Source organism: Globicephala melas, chromosome 5 (assembly GCF_963455315.2).
Source record: "Globicephala melas chromosome 5, mGloMel1.2, whole genome shotgun sequence".
NCBI lineage: Eukaryota > Metazoa > Chordata > Mammalia > Artiodactyla > Delphinidae > Globicephala > Globicephala melas.
In genome coordinates this window covers 123,255,182-123,273,374 of record NC_083318.1, presented here as the reverse complement: position 1 = coordinate 123,273,374, position 18,193 = coordinate 123,255,182, and the positions used below count along the sequence as shown (strand labels likewise).

Here is an 18,193-nt window from a genome sequence, read left to right as displayed (position 1 = left end):
TGGTGTGGGTGTGGCATTTCAGAGAGGGAACAAATGCAGTAAGAAAGTATGAAATAAAATGATTAATTTAGATTTCTATAAGCAATTTAGTGTGACTAGAATGTAGGATATCAATGGAGGAGTATCAGGAGATATGGTTGGGAAATATAAATGTCATGGATGTGCTTGAATGTTTAATTAAAACTTATAGACGATCATTTAAAGATTTAAAGTAGGGGAGTGACATAAAATTTGTATTTCCAGAAGCTTATTCTGCCGTCAATGTAGATGACAGTTGCAGGGGAGGCTGGAGTTAGGGAGACTCTTGAGGAGGCTGTTGCATTTAATAAAGGTCAGAATTGAGAACTGGAAGTAGCACGAATGTAACAAGGAAAGGATAGATGCACAAGATGCTAGTCAGATGGAATCTACAGAACTTACAGTACTTTCTGATTAACATGGGTGGTAGCAAGGCATTTACTAAAAGAAAAATTTATAATCATTCTAGAGCTTCTGGCTTAGATGGGTTCCCTGCCATTAACTGCAATAGAGACTAAAATGAAAGGAAAGGAAGAGAGTAAATTGGATTTTGGAAATGATAAATTTGAGGTATTTATTGTATATCCAAGCGCACATGCTTTGTTTTCCTTTGGATAAAGGGAGAGAGGATTTGGGGCTCGTCTGTGTGGTAGGAAATGAAACCTTGGATTTGGATCAGATCTCCCAGGCACAGGGCCAGATCTCTTGTTACACCCTATTCTAAAAGTCTACCCCTTGAGGAATAAATAGTTCCCCAGAGACAACGATACACACACAGCCCTGGAGTCATATTCCTTGTCGTTGCAGTCAATCCCAAATCTGAGTCTTCTCTTCACAGTCAGTCACGAGGATCCTTGGACATATAATATAAGTAAAAATAGCAATTCTTTATTGTTCTCATAACTAGAAGTAAATAATCCAAGTACATTTTTAATCTAATAGAGTCACAGTAATAACAGTCATTATTTTTGTTTTTCTAATTTGGAGTTTACTGTAAATTGGCTATCAAATGCTTTTCATTAGCTTCTCCTCATAAAGCCTATATGCCAACGTAACATCATAAATTCAGCTTATAGCAGCGTACCTGAAAACCTGCTCTTGATATTTAACTGTAAAGCCAATTATTTTAACGTGTTTACTTGGCAGCTTTGTTGGGAACTTTAGCATTTTTCGAGCCATATCTTAAATTCCCATTCCTATTCCACCCATTCTCTGTCTTCTCCTGGGTTATTGGTCTTGAGAAATTCTATGAGTTGTGCTTTAACTTCTCCTCTCCCTATAGCATTGTAGCACAGCTTCTTGATTTACTCTTCTTTCAAGTTTCTCTGACCCAATTGCCCAGTTTTCTTTTTCTTTCTGTCCCTGGCAGTTTCATAACGAAGCTGCTCCTTGCCACCAGGAGGTCAGGTGGGGTGTGGACATAGGACTGCAGAGACAGAATGAGTGCTTGCAGAACTGCAAGGGCTACTCTAATGGATATGACTCCTGCCGTAGCTCCACAGATATTATTTTAGAGTAGCAACTGCCCTTCATGTATGGGTCCTTCAAAATTCAAGGACTGCCAGCTGCCTATAATTTGTAGGCATACTCAAACGCTTTTATGACTGCACCTAAACGTGAAGGGGGAGAAAGAAGTGGAATTGATTCCTGCAAATATTTAAAATGGGTATAGTTCCAATGTCAGTAGTAGTATGGCTAAAGATAATGAAAAGTCTGCCTTTTTTTTTTTTAGGACTCCTGATCACAACACATGATCTCTTTTTACAAGCAGTCATTCATTTAGACCTGCAAACACCACCACTGACGCCTTCTTAATGCTCTCTTAAAATCATTTCAGCGGTGCTCATAGATATCTGTGAACATGTTTAGTTCACAGATACACATTGTGAGATGCAGTAGAATGCCAGTGTAGAAAGCATATATGAAATGAGGCTGAAACTTTGTAATTGTTTATTGGATAGTGGCATTTTAATGATAAGCAGTATTTGGCCCTTTATGTTTTCATGACAAATGAAAGAAGATAATTCCCAGCTGTTTAAGTTCTAAACCTATATATAAATCCACATGCTAGCAAGTAAATAGAATTCCTTTTCGATTTTTCTAAATTGTAAATCAGATTTATGTGAAAAACCAGATTATATTTTCCCTTTTATTTCTCTGACAATAGTATTAAAAAAATACTATTCCCAAATCTTGATTCATCTTATTATAACTGTTTTCCCAGTTCCCTGGATTGTAATCCATGGAAACTCATCAGAGTGCAAGAGTCTTGTATTGCTTTGTTTTCTTTTTTTCCCCGTGCCCCTGACATTCAGCTCTGATGTTAAGCCATTTTTTTAGTTATAGTTAAAGTGAGACGTGCCTGGGTGATTTGCAGTTAACTGCTCGCCTCCACACACACAAATGCCTCAGCTTCACATCTAATCATGATTCATCCCTCATGCCAGATTCTTGCTGTCATCCTAGCACCAGCAGATGGTGGGACAAGACCCCTGGGGCAGTCAACCCCAGTGTCCTACCGTTGTAGCAGTGGTCAGAAAAGGAAGAATTTTAACATGGCAAAGAGTTCAGTTCTTTTGACTTCTTGCTAGAAAGAATAATAATGATAATAATAATTAACAGAAACTTGGTGTCAGATTTTCAGGTGGTACCTTAAAAATGTATTTTTTAATCCAAGAAACAAAGTAAAAGTGAAAAGCCACATTGTATTTTATAAATGCGCTTGCTGAAAGGACAGCTCCTGTGTTTATGTTCTGTCATGTGTACTTTACATTTGTAATAATCTGAATTGTGAGAAACCAGTGAGTAGCAGCGTACAGAAAGACAAATTTCATTTACTTATGCTTAAGTAAGTTTTCTGTTCTAAAAAATAACACCAGTGGTTGCCAGGTGATACACATGTTGAATTGTTAGTGTAGTAGAATCTGAATTTGCCCTTCATGCTCTATGATTATTGGTGACTTTAGACAAGGTTACTTTATCTTTCTGGGCTTCTGTTTCTTCACCTAATAAAAAGCGCTGTTTTAAAGTATCTCCAAAATATCCTTTTTTATTACAGTACATAAAATGTAAGAAAACCAAAATAGTATTAGCTGTATTAAAGTGTACTAGGCTTATGGAAAAGGAAATGCATGGAGTTTCAACATTGACTAATTTTGATCACTTGATCTTTTGTACTAATGTCATATATAAACATGCACATATACCCAAGTAACTGCAGTAATTGCAAAGAAATGTTTTTAAGATAACAAATCCATGGAACTTTTACAATTTTCAATTTTTACAAATTTATAAATAATTTTCCATATAATTTTCTATTGCTTCAGCCATTCAACAATTCCAGCGTCTTCTGATAATGTTAAGAGTGTTGTACCTCTTTAACACAGAATCCTGGCTAGTCCTGGGTTACACAGAACATTGCTTTTTAACTTTTTGACCAGAATCTACGATTAGTGGTACATTTTACATTCAGTAAGCACACACATACAGTAACATGTGCATGTGTTTCACTCAGTGTTTTACCTTACTGTCCGCAAAAGAATTTTTTTCTATTCTTTTGTTGTTGTTGTGGATATTGTTGATTCTATTTCTCTTTTTAAGAAATTGCTGGTCCTTGCTCACCAGATTGATTTCAGGGTTCTTAATGGATTGGGACCCACAGTTTGAAAAACACTGAGCTAAACAATCAGCGCTTACTATATGAAGAGATTGTGTTTTTTTGCGGTACGCAGGCCTCTCACTGTTGTGGCTTCTCCCGTTGCGGAGCACAGGCTCCGGACGCGCAGCCTCAGCGGCCATGGCTCACGGGCCCAGCCGCTCCGCGGCATGTGGGATCTTCCCGGACAGGGGCACGAACCCGCGTCCCCTGCATCGGCAGGCGGACTCTCAACCACTGCGCCACCAGGGAAGCCCTAATCAGCGCTTACTATAAAGAAATAGATAATTTTTTGTAGACTTTCTCAAATTATTAAAAATGATTCCCTACTCTCTGTTGATCAGAGCAGCTGCCATTTACTTAACAAGAAATCGTTAGAGTTCTCTTGTTTGTTTGTATAACCAAAGGATGTAAAGGATATAGAGGAGCTACACATAGAAATAAATTTAAATAGAATGTCTTAATGAGCCTTATAGCTCCCTGTTTTTAAACAATGCCATTCCTCTTCGTTGTTACGAGCCAAATAGTGATTTTAAATTTTGTTTCCTTGAGCTTGTCTTTATTTCCATCATCATTCCAGGTGTTCCTGTTTTTTATTTTAATAGGTCATGCTTTTTACATGAAGCAGCTTGATTTCATACAAAGGCTCTTTATTTGTATTTTAACAAAGATGGAAAGAAAAGGAAAGAAGTAGGTCGTCTTGAATTTCTATATCACCATATAGAGTTCTAAATACCATGGCCTTATTGCTGTTGACTATTTCCCTTTCTCATTAGTGGTGGTTTGAATAAGTTGTGTGAGAAACATAGTAATCATATGGAACTGAATAGTCTCTTCTATCACTCCATATAAAATGATATGAGGTGAGTTTTTAGCACATGTAGTTGCCACTTATTTTTTTTAATTGCTGTAGCATTATAGGTAATCATAGAATTCACATGTATTAATAACACACTGTTAGAGAATTCAGAAGGGAAGTAGAAAGTAAAGCATTCCTACTCTGAATAGACAGTGTTGGAAATAACATTGAGAAGTAAATTTGGTATGCAAATGGTATATTCAGAAAGGATTCCTTTATAATCTGTAGATTTAGAAAAGATTGTATTAGAAAGTGTTTTGCATAGATAAAAACTGAACATGAAAGCAGCTTGTGGAACTGAAGGTAATTTTATATAAATATACACATTTTGATATATAATGAACTGTTTCTATTATGGATGGTGAAAATTCTTAAAGAAAGAATTTATTGTAAATGAAGTTGTCAGTGTTAGTGTTGAAGATGTTCACTGAAGCTCTTTGTATGTATCTTTCAGATATGGAAACAAGTGAAAAAATCCAAGGAAGTGGAATACTTCAACTGTTTGCAAGTCTGTTGGTTCCACAGTCTTCCTGCACAGCCAAAGTAGCTAACATCATAGCAGAAATAGCCAAAAATGGTGAGGTTTTCCTCAAGAACTTTTCTGCTGGGAACATCTTCAGTTTTACACCCTACCTGTCAGTATGTTTTATTAATTTATGTTTTAATTTTGTAGATTAGACCTTTTTACTTTCTTTCTATTTTTCTTTTCTTTGACTTTTTTCACGTAATGAAATGTTGTTTAAAATGACTATCATTATAGTCATTCTATTCGTACATTTCCCATTTGCTATTCCATTCCTTCAGAGTAGAATTAAAGAACAGCACCGCTAGTCCTGTACCTGTATCATTTATTGCTTTGGTTACAGGATTCTTGAGCTGCCACTGAGTCATTCGTCTTCATTGTCACAGGACAGCTTACCCTTTTTCAGTGTATACGTTGGTTTGTGTTATATCCAGATAAACTCACTGTTTTTTTCTTTTTAGTCTGACCTACTGACGTTGGCACTTGACTGCAACAGTGTAGTCGGAATACATACTGGTTTCTGAATTCATCTTCATGAGAAACATTTATTTCTTAGGTTTCCATGTAATGACAGCAAAGCATAGATTATAAAATAGCCGTCCCATTATATATGGTTTATATCCAGTGAGAGGGGATTCTTTGGAAGAATTATTTTGTAGCAGAAATATTTGTGTATGATTTTAGTTTAGTCAATTTGAGAAAAACACTGACTTCTTAAAGCAGTTTTTAAGCAAAAGGGGAGGCCATGCTAAATGTAATACCATTAGTATGCCTCAGTTTGTCAAAGTTTGATATTATTTTTAGTTCTTTTATTTTAGTAAGTTGCATATATTATACTTTAAAAAAAGAAACTTTAAAATTCTGGCTTCAGTTTTACACAATTTTATACATTGTGGAATCACTGTGGCAGGTGGCATTGTAAAGTATGTTTTTAGCCCAGTAAAACAACTTGTTCATATGTGTGTTACCAGAAAGAATTGCCATGAAATTTTTTCATTTGTTTAGAGGTGCTCAAAATATCTTTCCAAATTCCAATATTGGTAAATCATTTTTTGGTTGTTAATGAAAACTGACCATCTATTGTTTGTATGTACATCTAAGCTATTGTAATTTATAATCATTATGCTGTGCTCTGGAGTTGAGCTGGTCATAAATGTTCAGAGATTCCTAGTGGCCTGGAGCATTTAGTGTACTTCAAGAAGATTTGAACTGCTCTGAATAGATAGGGATCACCTTGGGACAACAAAGAACTCCTGAAGCAGATCTAGTTTGAAAATGAAACCCCTTCAGATATTGTTTGTTAACTTAGAGCAACCACTATCTAAATCTTCTTAGATGCAAAGCAGCTTGATTTTTAAGATCAAGTAATTTATTTTTAACTTCATTAGAAACACAGTATAGTTTCCAGAAATCAATTTTTATCTTAAAACTTTTTTTCTTAAGAATGAGCACACACACATAACATAGATTGAGAAATTTTGAATAGATTTTTTTTTTGAAATGGCTTGCCATTCCTATATGATCTTATTACGTAATAGTATCAATCCTTATAATACTTGGTCACAGTTGCATGATAACTCTGCTGCTAGAGGTTGCTTCTAGTTACACTCTAGTAGATGACAACTATGTTTTAAAGACATAATTTATAGCATTTATACTTTTAATCAGAGGCTTGTTAAGGGCATGCCACTAATCCCTACTGGTTAAAATAAATGGGATCCATTTAAATGGTTGTTTACTGCTTAATCGTCACATTGTTTCTTTTTTAAGTGACTGGCTGAGAAAGTGGATTAGAGTCTTTCTTTTTAAATAAATATCTTCAGAAATGCAACATGACCCAACAGAGATATTAACTAGCCTTATATTTCTTCTGGTTAGAAACTTGACAATGAAAGAAGATTGTGTGAACCGGAGAAAAAAAGAAATTGGAAGTTGATCTGTTCATCGTCACTCTGCTGTGCACGTTATATAATAATAGAAGAGAAGTGTTAGCATATACTTGTTAGATTTGGATTAATTATAAAATATAATTATGGTTAAATTTGTACATACAAAAGGAACTCTCTAAATATTAGCGTACCTGACTATGTGCTGATGTTCAAAATCCAGAGTATTAGTAAGAAGTTCCAGGGGCAAGTTTAATGTGGGAGCATAGCTATGACCATAAATTGCAGTAAAAGATTTTGATATCTTTTAAATAAAGTGTTCCCCTATATAACAGATTTAAGATGGATTTGAGGCAAAGGAAAAATAAGTAAAAGAGGAAGTATCTGAATATTTCTTCCTTTTTAGAATTGTACTCTCAGAGTGTCTAATAATAATAATAACAACAACAACAACAAATTTCTGAAACGAGGTACTGTTATGTGTCTACAGTGCTGATAACTGAAGTTGAAAATGTGTGAAAGCAAACAAAACCTTTACATCTTATTCCCCTCCTCCATCTCCTCCCCCCCTCCCCCCTCCACCTTCCTCCTCTTATAACATCCAGGTATAAGAAGATAGTGATAAATTAGGTATAATGAAAGTTAATGAAAAATTCTTTTGGTTTATGGTAGAGACTATCAGCAAAGAAAAATATGACCCCACTCATTTTTGTGTACTTATTTCATGAAGTATTTAGTAGGGTTGTAATGGTACTTTTAGACAGAAATGTACTCTTCAGATAGTAAGCCATCTTAAACATTTTCATATTATATATTTATTTTATTAAGGGAGGTTTTTTATGTAATTGAGAATCTTTATATTTTTAATTAAATATGTTCTTCTTTTCAGAATTTATGCGAATTCCATGTGTGGATGCAGGATTAATTTCACCACTGGTGCAGCTGCTAAATAGCAAAGACCAGGAAGTGCTGCTTCAAACTGGCAGGGCTCTAGGAAACATATGTTACGATAGCCGTAAGTGTTGAAATAGCAATGGTACACTTATAAACTTTTGTTTAAGAATTACGATTTTCATAATAATTCTGCTTTTAGTGTTAGCACTGTCTTTTCTAGGCTAAGACATTAATGTGAGCCAGTATGACTTAGCTCTGCTTATGTAGCTGAATCGATGGAAATTCGGGCCATAGTATTCTTTTATCTAAGACTTATCTGAAATGAATTCTTTTTCTCATATCACAAATGATATTTTCAGAGGAAAATAAGTCATTTTCTAAGAATTGGAGCTTTTAATTTTAGGGAAAAAATATATCTTTTCAATTAGGTTTTATTGAAGTACCATCTCTGCATGAGAATACTTCTGAACACATTTTTTAGTTTCTAAGTCTGTCCAAATACATTTTTAATTACTTGCAATTCAGTAAAGCCATTCATAAAAACCATTATCTTCTCAAGAGCTAGATTGGCCTATTGCATCTTGCATTGATTCCATTCCTATTTGTCATAACGTCATTGTCATCCTCACCACTTTATATAATATACTGTTCTACTAGGCAAAGAGAAAGCAAGAACTTGGGTATGGGTATAGATATTGCAAAATTTTTACATTTTCTACTTTTCCTTCCCACGTATATGCAAACAAAATACAGAAAAAAATCTTGAGTATATTCAGTTTAATTAGGCTTATCCTGATTTTCCTTAGATTTCTGAGACAAAAACACATTTTTTAACATTCACCTTTAAAGTCTCCTAAGAATTTAGTTCTATTTATACAACTAGGATAACTTTTATTGTTTATTTTCCCCATTGAGTTTATGTACAAAAATCATAGATAGCTCTTTTATAATACACAGTGTTTCAAAAAGTGATTTGTGCATATAAGCCAGACAAAATAAAGTCATAAACATATTTATTTATAATAAAAGAAAGAAGCAGAAAAAAAGATTGAAACTACAGCTTTCAGTTATAACTTCTCTGTAGCAGTGGTGGTAAGACTAGCCTCATTTATTCTTTCCTTTTTCTGGAATATTATATATTATATCTGAGGACACGGGATGTCTTTTAATGTGAATTTTAATGGGAGAATTTCAGTCCCTAATGCTGCTTATAAATTTACCTATCTGTGCCTTCATTCCAATTCTTACTATCCTAGGGTATTAGCTTTGTTTATAAAATCCTAGTGCTCTATGTTTATAACTTGCATTTTCATATTTAGGATTTTTATTAAACACTATAGCTTCTGACGTTAGCTTTCAAGAATGAATGTGTATTTTATATGATTAATTTTAACAATGTATATTTAATAGACCCCTGCAGAGTAATAGGCAAAGATTGATGGCAAGTATTTGGAGAGTATAGTCATTACTCTTTTTATTCTTATCTTCTGTGTTTATTACTAGAATTTAAGGCTATCAAAAGTATTCTTTAATCTTTGTTCAGTTTAGATATTCTTGAATTATGCATTGTTTGAACATCATAGGAATTATCTGTTTTGAGTACTTTTGTCCTAGAGTTTCACTTAATATTGGCACAATGGAAGAAATACCCATAGTGATCTATTGTCTCATCTTGCTATGATTTTTATGGGCACAGAGTAATTTTATTTCCTGTATACACTAAAGAACCTTGAAGTTAGTATAATAAATGTCTAGTTAATAAGTATCATTTTGATGAAACTGAAGTCCATTATTATGCTGTTTATCGTATCCATTTACTCTGTACACAGTATAAAGTCTGTGGATATGCTTTAGGCTATGAAGTTAATTTTTTGTTTCATTTATTCGTGACTATAACCACTTTATTCTCATTCAGTTCAATGAAAATTATAGTTAAATAGAAAATTAAACATACTGAATACAGACTTTTTATACATTTAAACCTTGTTTAAGGAAAATGAAGTTAGTAATCTTAAAAATGAATAAATATAAGAAGTGATTTATTACTGTAAATCATGTGGTAAAAATGTGTTCATTGTGCCATGCTGTCTTAAGCATATAATTTCCATAATACTGTATGCTTTCTTATCCTTTTATTTGAAATTAAATCTATGTCAGTTTATGAGTGATTTCTCCAGAATAGTTGTAGGAAGAGTACAGCACCTTTATTTTAATTACAAGAATGATATCAAAGTCTATAAATGTGATGCTGTGTGGTTGATTTTTTAATTTACTTGAAATGCAGTGACATATTATGACAAGCAGGAGTTTGAAAGAACCCAGAAATTAGATTTCTCTCTTTAAAAAGTATTGAATAACTTCTATTTTAATTAATTAATTAACCTTCTTCCCTCTTAAGAATGTAATGCTTCATTCCTAAACGGAGAATAGAAAACTACAAATGACAGCCTTGTACATACAAGGAATCTTCTTCTTACAGATAACATGTGTTTTAAAATTCACGTTTGTATTTTATTAAACTTACCCATAGGACTAATCAGTTTATTCTTGTTTTATAAATGTATTCCAAATGAATAATTTTTTAGTGTGGGTTTATTCAGAATTTTATTGGGCTTACAACAGATAGTAAAGTCAACGTATACATAAAGTAGCATGGGAATCCAGTATTAGAGATAAATATGTGAGAAATTTGTGCATATTTTATAGATTTTTATTTTGATACTTAAAACGTAAGGCAATTTGCCAGCATGTCAGTTAACAGTTCTTTTTGAAAGGAGAGCTCTAACTGTAGAAAGAATTACACTTACCACGAAATTCATGGAAATCTTTTGAAAAAAGTAGGTCAGATTTCAGATTTCCCAGCTTTGACAGTGCCCATTTTAGGGAACTCTTCCTAATGGAAGGAAACTGTCTTATATATCCTAACATCAGGTAATAGACTGATATAACTGCTAAATGGGACAGGATGAGGCTTTGTTGCTGATGAACTTTTTGAATCCCACCCAGTCTCTCTCTTGCATATAGAGATGAAAGCATCAGCGAGTGGGAACAGTTTTCATTTAAAATGCCTGGTCTTTTTTCTGTGCTTCCAGAGAGGTGCCAAGGCATTTATGGATTTCTCTTTCGAAGTATCCAGACTTCTGATATAAGCAACATTTTAACTCTTTGCCCTTTAACTTCTCCAAAATAATTCTTTTTATAAGAAGTTTGACATCTTTTAGATCAAAGAAGAGAGAAAAATTATATTTCAATTTGGAAAGAAGTCAGCAAAGCTGTGATGGGATATGCTAGGGGATATGATTTTAGATAACGTAGTACTACATCTCAGCAGTGCATACATTTGGCCTGTTTAATTACACATTTCTCTCAAAGGTGATATGGAAAAAAATGAGCCCCTTTTTCTCCTTACCTGGCCATTTTTGTGGTATTCTCTTCTTTTAATGATTAGTTTTGTTTATATAACTGTGCACATTTAAAATTGCTTATATAATTAAATGGTCTTACAGTATCGAAGAGCTTCATGTTAAATCCCCCCCCCAATGTTTATAATTCGTAGGGATAAATTGGTGACTGGAGACTGAGCTTTCTCTGTTTGTAGATGGTACTGCTTGAGGTCAGGAAATAATTGATATCAGAAATACTGGTCAAGTCGTTTAGTGGAGGCTAAAAGAAAATGATTGCATGAAATTAAATATTTGTGCCTTTTTGTATACCAGAGAAAGAATAATATAGAATTCAAATTAATTAAAATTAAACAAATATACCTCTTTACAGAAATGAAATTAGTGCTTTTGATTATGTAATTAGTCCTATTATTAGAAAGATGCGCACTTAAGAAGCTTGTGTGACATGCTGTCTTACATGATATAAAGGAAATTGAATTCTTGCTCACTAATGAAGAAATAAATCTACCAAAATGAGGTGGTAATCAGGCTTGCCAAAGCCATTGTTTATGAGGTAAACTAAATATTGTTTATTTCAATGACTTCAAGAAGTGTAAAAATGAAAGGATGCCCAAGTACATGCATGGACCTATTTATATATTAGTGATTCTAACTGTGCTACACTATTTTTAATGTAAGGGATGAAGAAAAAGTTTATTATTCTGACTGCAAACGCTGAAAAAGAATTAGCAATAATTCTGTAATATTTCATAATGTAAGTTGGTTAGATAAGAATAATACAGACATGCTTTGAAATTGCCTAAGTAGTCAGAATATGTTTGCAGCAGTTATATTAAACACAGAACTATTTATATCTTACATTTAAAATGTTTTTTTCAGTGATATAAATTAGGTTAAGTGTTTGATTATGTTATTAAAGAGTTTGCAGGTCTGTAGATTTGTCCTACTTCTTTTAGTATTCAATTTTAGAGTAGAATAGAATTATCAACCAATAAGTATAAAAATAAGATTCTTCAGCTTTTACTAATCTGTTGTAATTTTTAATAAATTTATTATCAGAGTACATCATGTATATAAGAATAAACAACTGTATGCAACTGCTTTTAGAGACAGTAAATATGGCTATTATCACATGAAAATCCTCTCTTGTAAAGATTTCCTATGTATATAGTAGTTGGAAATAGATGTTGTTTTGTAACCCTATCATAAGCTCTATAAAAGGTTCCTGCCATTAAAGAGCTTTTAATATGGTGGAGAAAATAAAATGCACAAAGGAACACAACTTATGGACAATTACAGAGTACACACTTAATATGTGGTTTTTGATCAGAATGAAAATAAATGGGTGATGGGAGTAGTATTTGGAGCCATTTTTTAGAAATTAAGCAAATGGTGCATTGCTTATAAAATATAGTTTATTTTTAAATTAATAAAATTATAAATAAGTAAAATTTTAGTAAGCTCTCTGGAAGGCAAATATTACAGATTGATAAGATTTCCAGATCTACCATTTACTAAATTATCATTTAATCTTTCTGAATTTTAGTTTCCTCATTGGAAAAGTGGACTGTTGTATGGATTAAATAAGGTTATATATAGATGTACAATATAAATTATGAACTGCTAGGCAAAGGAAATACGTAGCATTTATGTATGATCATTTGTCTTACTCAGTTTGGGCTGCTATATTAAAATACCATAGACTGAGTGGCTTAAACAACCAACATTTATTTCTCACAGTTTCGGAGGCTGGGAAATCCACCCCAGATCAAAGCAGTAGTAGATTCAGTATCTGGTGAGGACACTCCTTGTTTGCCCACAGCCTTCTTATTGTATCTTCACAGAGAGAGGAGAGCTAGAGGAAGCAAGCTCTCCTGTCTCTTCATTGAGGGTTCTACCTGCATGACCTAATTACCTTCTAATGTCATAACATCAGGGGTTAGAATATCAACATGTGAATTTTAGGTAGACACAAACATTCATTCTATAACATTATTGTTTCTAAAAAGTATGCTGTGACATAATGCAATGCATACACTAATGTACTCAGGATATACTTTTTTAAAGTATAAAGGACAGAATCCATATAAGGAGAGGCAAAGATAAATCTAGTAAGAGTCAGGGATAATATACTTACCATAATGAGCACTAATTTAATTTGAGCATCTCAGTTGCCAAGGTGAAAAACTTGATATGCTATGTAATTTTTATTTTATGCTAAGGAGAAATTTTGTAGCTCTTCAGTTAAACAAAAAACTGTTGAGACAAATTCTAGACGAGATTTATCATCAGGATATCATTAGCTTCTTAGATGATTCTGTATACATTCCTCTTAAAATCTGCAAAAGATATTGGTTTGCATTAGACAGTATCTTCAATAACGGTTCTAAAAAATTGCTCAAATAGTCTCCATATGATTGTTTCTTACACCACATCTTTAACAGAATCCAAGAAATAATACGGAGTACTTTAGCAAACGTAGTTCTATTTGGACAATATAGCCCAAATGTGTTGTTTTTTGGTAGTTGAACTTGATTCAAGCATACAACTTAAAATTTTCAAGAAGTTTTGACTTGAATATATTTCCTAGTTTATTTTAAACCAAAATACAGTTCTACTTTGCATTCGTTATACCTGCTCAATTTTGTATTGTGTAATGTATCCAAGTTCTATTTTCTGAGACCAAAAAATATAATTATCTTTTGTTTTTAAGCCTGTTACCGATTTGATAAAATTTGATTTACACGATAGTGAATATTTAAAACTACCACAGTTACATGAATCTATACACATGATAAAACTGCTTTGAACTATACATGCCCACACACATATGCAAATGCATATAAAAACTGATGAAATCTAAACAAGGTCCGTAGATTGTCACTTTCCTGGTTGGTATATTGTATTAGAGTTATGTAAGTGTTACCCTTGGAGCAAGCTGGTTGGAGGGTGCATAGGACCTGTCTGTACTAATTTTTTTTTTTTTGCAACTTTCTGTGAGTCTCTAATTATTTCAAAATTAAACCTTTAAAAAACTCCACATTTCTAAGAGGCATACATATAATCTGTGGGAAATGACCTTGTTTCTATCAGCCCTACTTGAGGGAGTGGGAAGAAGAAATGTATATAACATAATTACAAACTTATATACATATACACGTACATATAAACATTTAAAGTATGACCTACAACAGTAATTTTCTTTTTATTGGATTTATATAATTAAAGTGGAGGATAAAATTGCCTCTAATTTTTTCTCCTTCCAAATTTGACTTTAAGGGAAAAAAATCAACAAAAAAATTGACAGCCCTAAAATAAAATTTAGGGAGAGACAGTTCATACTTTTGGGACCTTGATCAGAACAGGTAATCAGTAGGTTCTGCCTTCTATGCATCCTGTAGGGATAGATTAGGCATTAGCACTCCTAGTCTCGGGAGGATTTCTGTGTTGGGCCACAAGCCTCTACTTCAGGTGAGATTTCTGGTGAGTCAGGATCAGCCTGTAAGTAGTTTATAATTTACCTTTGTTCTGGAAAAACCAACGCAAATAATGTGAGGGGGAAAATGGTTTTGCTGGTAATCACTTCTGTTTAATTGTTCAAGTGTGTCTCCTTTGTTTAAAGAGTTAATAGTGCATTCAAGGTAATGAAACATGTGAGTAAAATAGGACACAGTGATGGTGCTGTAAGAGGATACACAATAGAGATCTAGGAGGGAGCTCATTTGTGTTTGAGCCCTCCCAGTGGTGTTAATAGAGGAGGAAGCAGTCAATCTGCATAGTATCTGGACATGTGGAGAAAGGATTAGGAGATTATTCAGGAGCACAGAAAAGCATTTTAAAAGGTAGATAATATAGTAGAGAGATATGTCTGGAACCCATATTGGAGAAAGGCTAGTACAGTGGGGAGTCATTGGAGGTATTTGAGCAAGAGTTAAATGTGCAGATCGATCCCATAGAAAAAGTTAATTTGAAAGAGATGTACATTATAAGATAGGCAGTTGCCCTTAACAAGAAGTATGTATCTGAAACACTTAGCGGACTTTTTCAAAATACATTTTCTTGGCCACACCCTAGATGATTCTAATACACATTCATACTTAAAAACCATTGGACAGTAGACTAGATGAAAAATAAGCAGTTAGAAGGTTATTGTTTCTTTTCAAGCTTGAAGAATAAAAGAGAATAGAAAGGGAGAGAGGGTGTGTGTGTGTGTGTGTGTGTGTGTGTGTGTGTGTGTGTGTGTGTGTGTGTGTGTGTGTGTGTGTGTGTGTGTGTGTGTGTAAGAATCCAAGAAAGTATCAGGTAAGAGAAAGGAGTCCATGAGTCCAAAATTCAAATCTGGATAATATCAACAACAGAAATAGATCTCAGCCAGGTGGATATGTTTGGAGGCATGTTGAATTTGAGGTGCTGTTGTCACATTCAGGTGACAGAGCTTTGAGATTCACACACTTAAAAGTGATGGTTGACCCATGGGAACAGAAGAAATGTTTAAAGGAAAGCGTGAGGAAAACAGCCACATTTTGAGTATAGAAGAAAGGAAGGAGCTTATGAAGAAGCACTGAAAGATTCGAGGAAAACGATTTTCTTGTCATGGATTCCAAAGAGTTGGGTGATAAACACTGTCAGGTACTGCCAAGAAAAATACTGAATTTTGTCATTTGATTAACAGACATTCATGTTTTAAAAAAATCTCTAAGTCGAGTCTTGTGGAGAAAGAAATAGAATTTCAAGGGCTATGGTGAGTAATGAGGAAATGAAAAGAGGGTATTAACTTTCTAGAAATTGAATGAGAAAAGAAGAGACAGAAGCGGTTTGTGGGAAGGGCAGCATTGTGAGAGTAATTAGAGTAGTGGAAACAGGAACTCATTTGTTGGGCTAGGACCCTATGGACAAGGACAGAGTAAATTTCCTGGAGTAAATGATTGATGGGCAAAGATCATAGATGAAAAAAGAAGAAATGAAATCTTTGGTGTTAGAATGGGAAGGGACATTCTTCCTTAGAGAAAAATAACAACATAGGTGAAACTATAAAAAAACAATTTACAGTAGTACAGAGAGCAGTCAAAAGAGTGCTTCTGGCATGGCCTCCATCTTCCCAGTAAAGTACAAGTCAAGCTCATTATTAAATAGAAGTCAGTTGCAAAGTGACGGTAAGAAGCTTTGGTGTGGGGAAGGGATCAGAGTTGGGGCTGTGAGGCGTATTATAAGCAGTCATAAGGATATGATTTTTAGGTAACCAAATGGTAGTGAAGGTTTACTGTAGGTAGAGATCTTGATTTTGCATTCATTTATCGATTTGTGTTGTGCACTTACAATGTATATAGGCTAAGGAGTTGTTTTTGTGCTGGAATGTGTGGACAGGAAAAAGCCACTGGAAGAAAACTTGAAATTGGTATTTTCAGTTCCATAGAAGGGTCCAATTTGTATTGGAAGGAGAGGAGAAGTGAGGTAGAGATATCAAAAAGCCATTATAGTAGACCCAGGTATTATACGGTAAATACTGACTGGGGCGGAGAGAATGAAATTGAATTTTGAAGTGAGATTGGATTGATTGTCATTAATTTGGTTGGTTCTTGCAAAGTACTGTACTAGATTTAAGCAATGTTAAATATTTAGTAACCCTTCAGATAGTTTATACTTTGAGGAACTATGATTTTTCCATTTTTGTGCTTCATATTACATTCAAATACCTTTTGTTTATTAAAATGGTATTTAAAAATCTAACAGTCTATAAATTTTTACCTTCATAAAACTTGTATGGCAAAGAACACATTATATATTTAGCTGCTTTTTTCCAGTACTTGATTAGTTCCCATGTACCATGTTATAAAAAAGCTAATGCCTTGTTAAAGAGATGGACTAATAGTTTACAGGTAGTTGTGATCAATTTTAATAGATAGGAAAGTAGAGACAACATGTGAGGGAGCATTGTACATGGCAAAAGTATTAGATGATTTTTTCTTTTTTTGAACTCAATAAGAAGTCATATATGGTTGCCAAATTAAATTTTTTTGTGTGTGTCCCTTGGATACCAGATTCTCTCCTCTCCTCTACGTCAAAGCCTAAATGGCATTTGGAATTTCCCTTTCCTGATTTAAAAAGGGTAGGGAAAGTCTTAAAAAGGGTAGGGAAAGTCTAATTATGAAGCTCTGCAAAAGTAAGATTTTTTGTTTGTTTTTGCTGTTGAAATCTGTGTTTTTCCCAGACCTTTACTATCCTAATTTCACCTGTTAAAGATAAAGTCTATGTATAGACACATTAAACATAAAATGTCTAGTCTGCTTATTGAAGCCCTGTCAATACATAGTATCCTCTGCTCTTAATTGTGTTCTGTTTTAATTTTTCTATTTTTCTTCTTTGTAACCAAGGTAAAGTACTGAAAACTTTCTCTATTTTTAATCAAAGTTATCCCTACTGCATATTGGGAGTCTTTCCCTTGGTTGGGAAGGAATATAAAAGATAAATACTATTTAAAGGTGAATAATTCACATTCTTCTTGCTGAGTGGAATAATGTACCTTTTGAGAAACTGTGCTGTTATCAGTTTAAGTTAAATTCTAAATCATTACTACATACACATGTGAGCACACATGCAAATACGTATACATCGTCTAGGGTAGTTTTTTTAAAGTATGAAATAGTTTGATACAAAAGCGTCTCATTTAAAATAGTTGGAATAAAATTTAATTTTGATCTTGAGCAATTAGACTAATAAATTGGAGCAGTAAATTATTTACATTGTTGCCTGAATGCTGTTCAGAAGTCGTTTAAGGTAATTTTATGAAATAACTGAGTTTAATTAATAAGTTGTTTATAAAATACAGATATTCAGTCTTTTGCTGATACAGTAAGTCCCCTACATATGAACCTTCAAGCTGCAAACTTTCAAAGATGCGAACTTGCATTTCATCAACATCAGGTGTGAGTGAAACTGCAGCTTGCTTTCCGTCTC

The 18,193-nt window shown here is 33.6% G+C and overlaps 1 protein-coding gene across 5 annotated transcripts in view; it reads left to right on the top strand.

The window, feature by feature from the left end:
- The window catches only part of RAP1GDS1 (Rap1 GTPase-GDP dissociation stimulator 1), a 257,700-nt gene that overhangs the window by 154,966 nt on the left and 84,541 nt on the right, over positions 1-18,193 (top strand). For all 5 annotated transcript variants that reach the window (XM_060299768.1, XM_030865633.2, XM_030865634.2 and 2 more), the window contains exons 3-4: positions 4,987-5,109; positions 7,831-7,956. In XM_060299768.1, coding sequence (XP_060155751.1) covers positions 4,989-5,109; positions 7,831-7,956 — 247 coding nt within the window. In that variant the 5' untranslated portion in view covers positions 4,987-4,988. The remainder of the gene's footprint in view (positions 1-4,986; positions 5,110-7,830; positions 7,957-18,193) is intronic.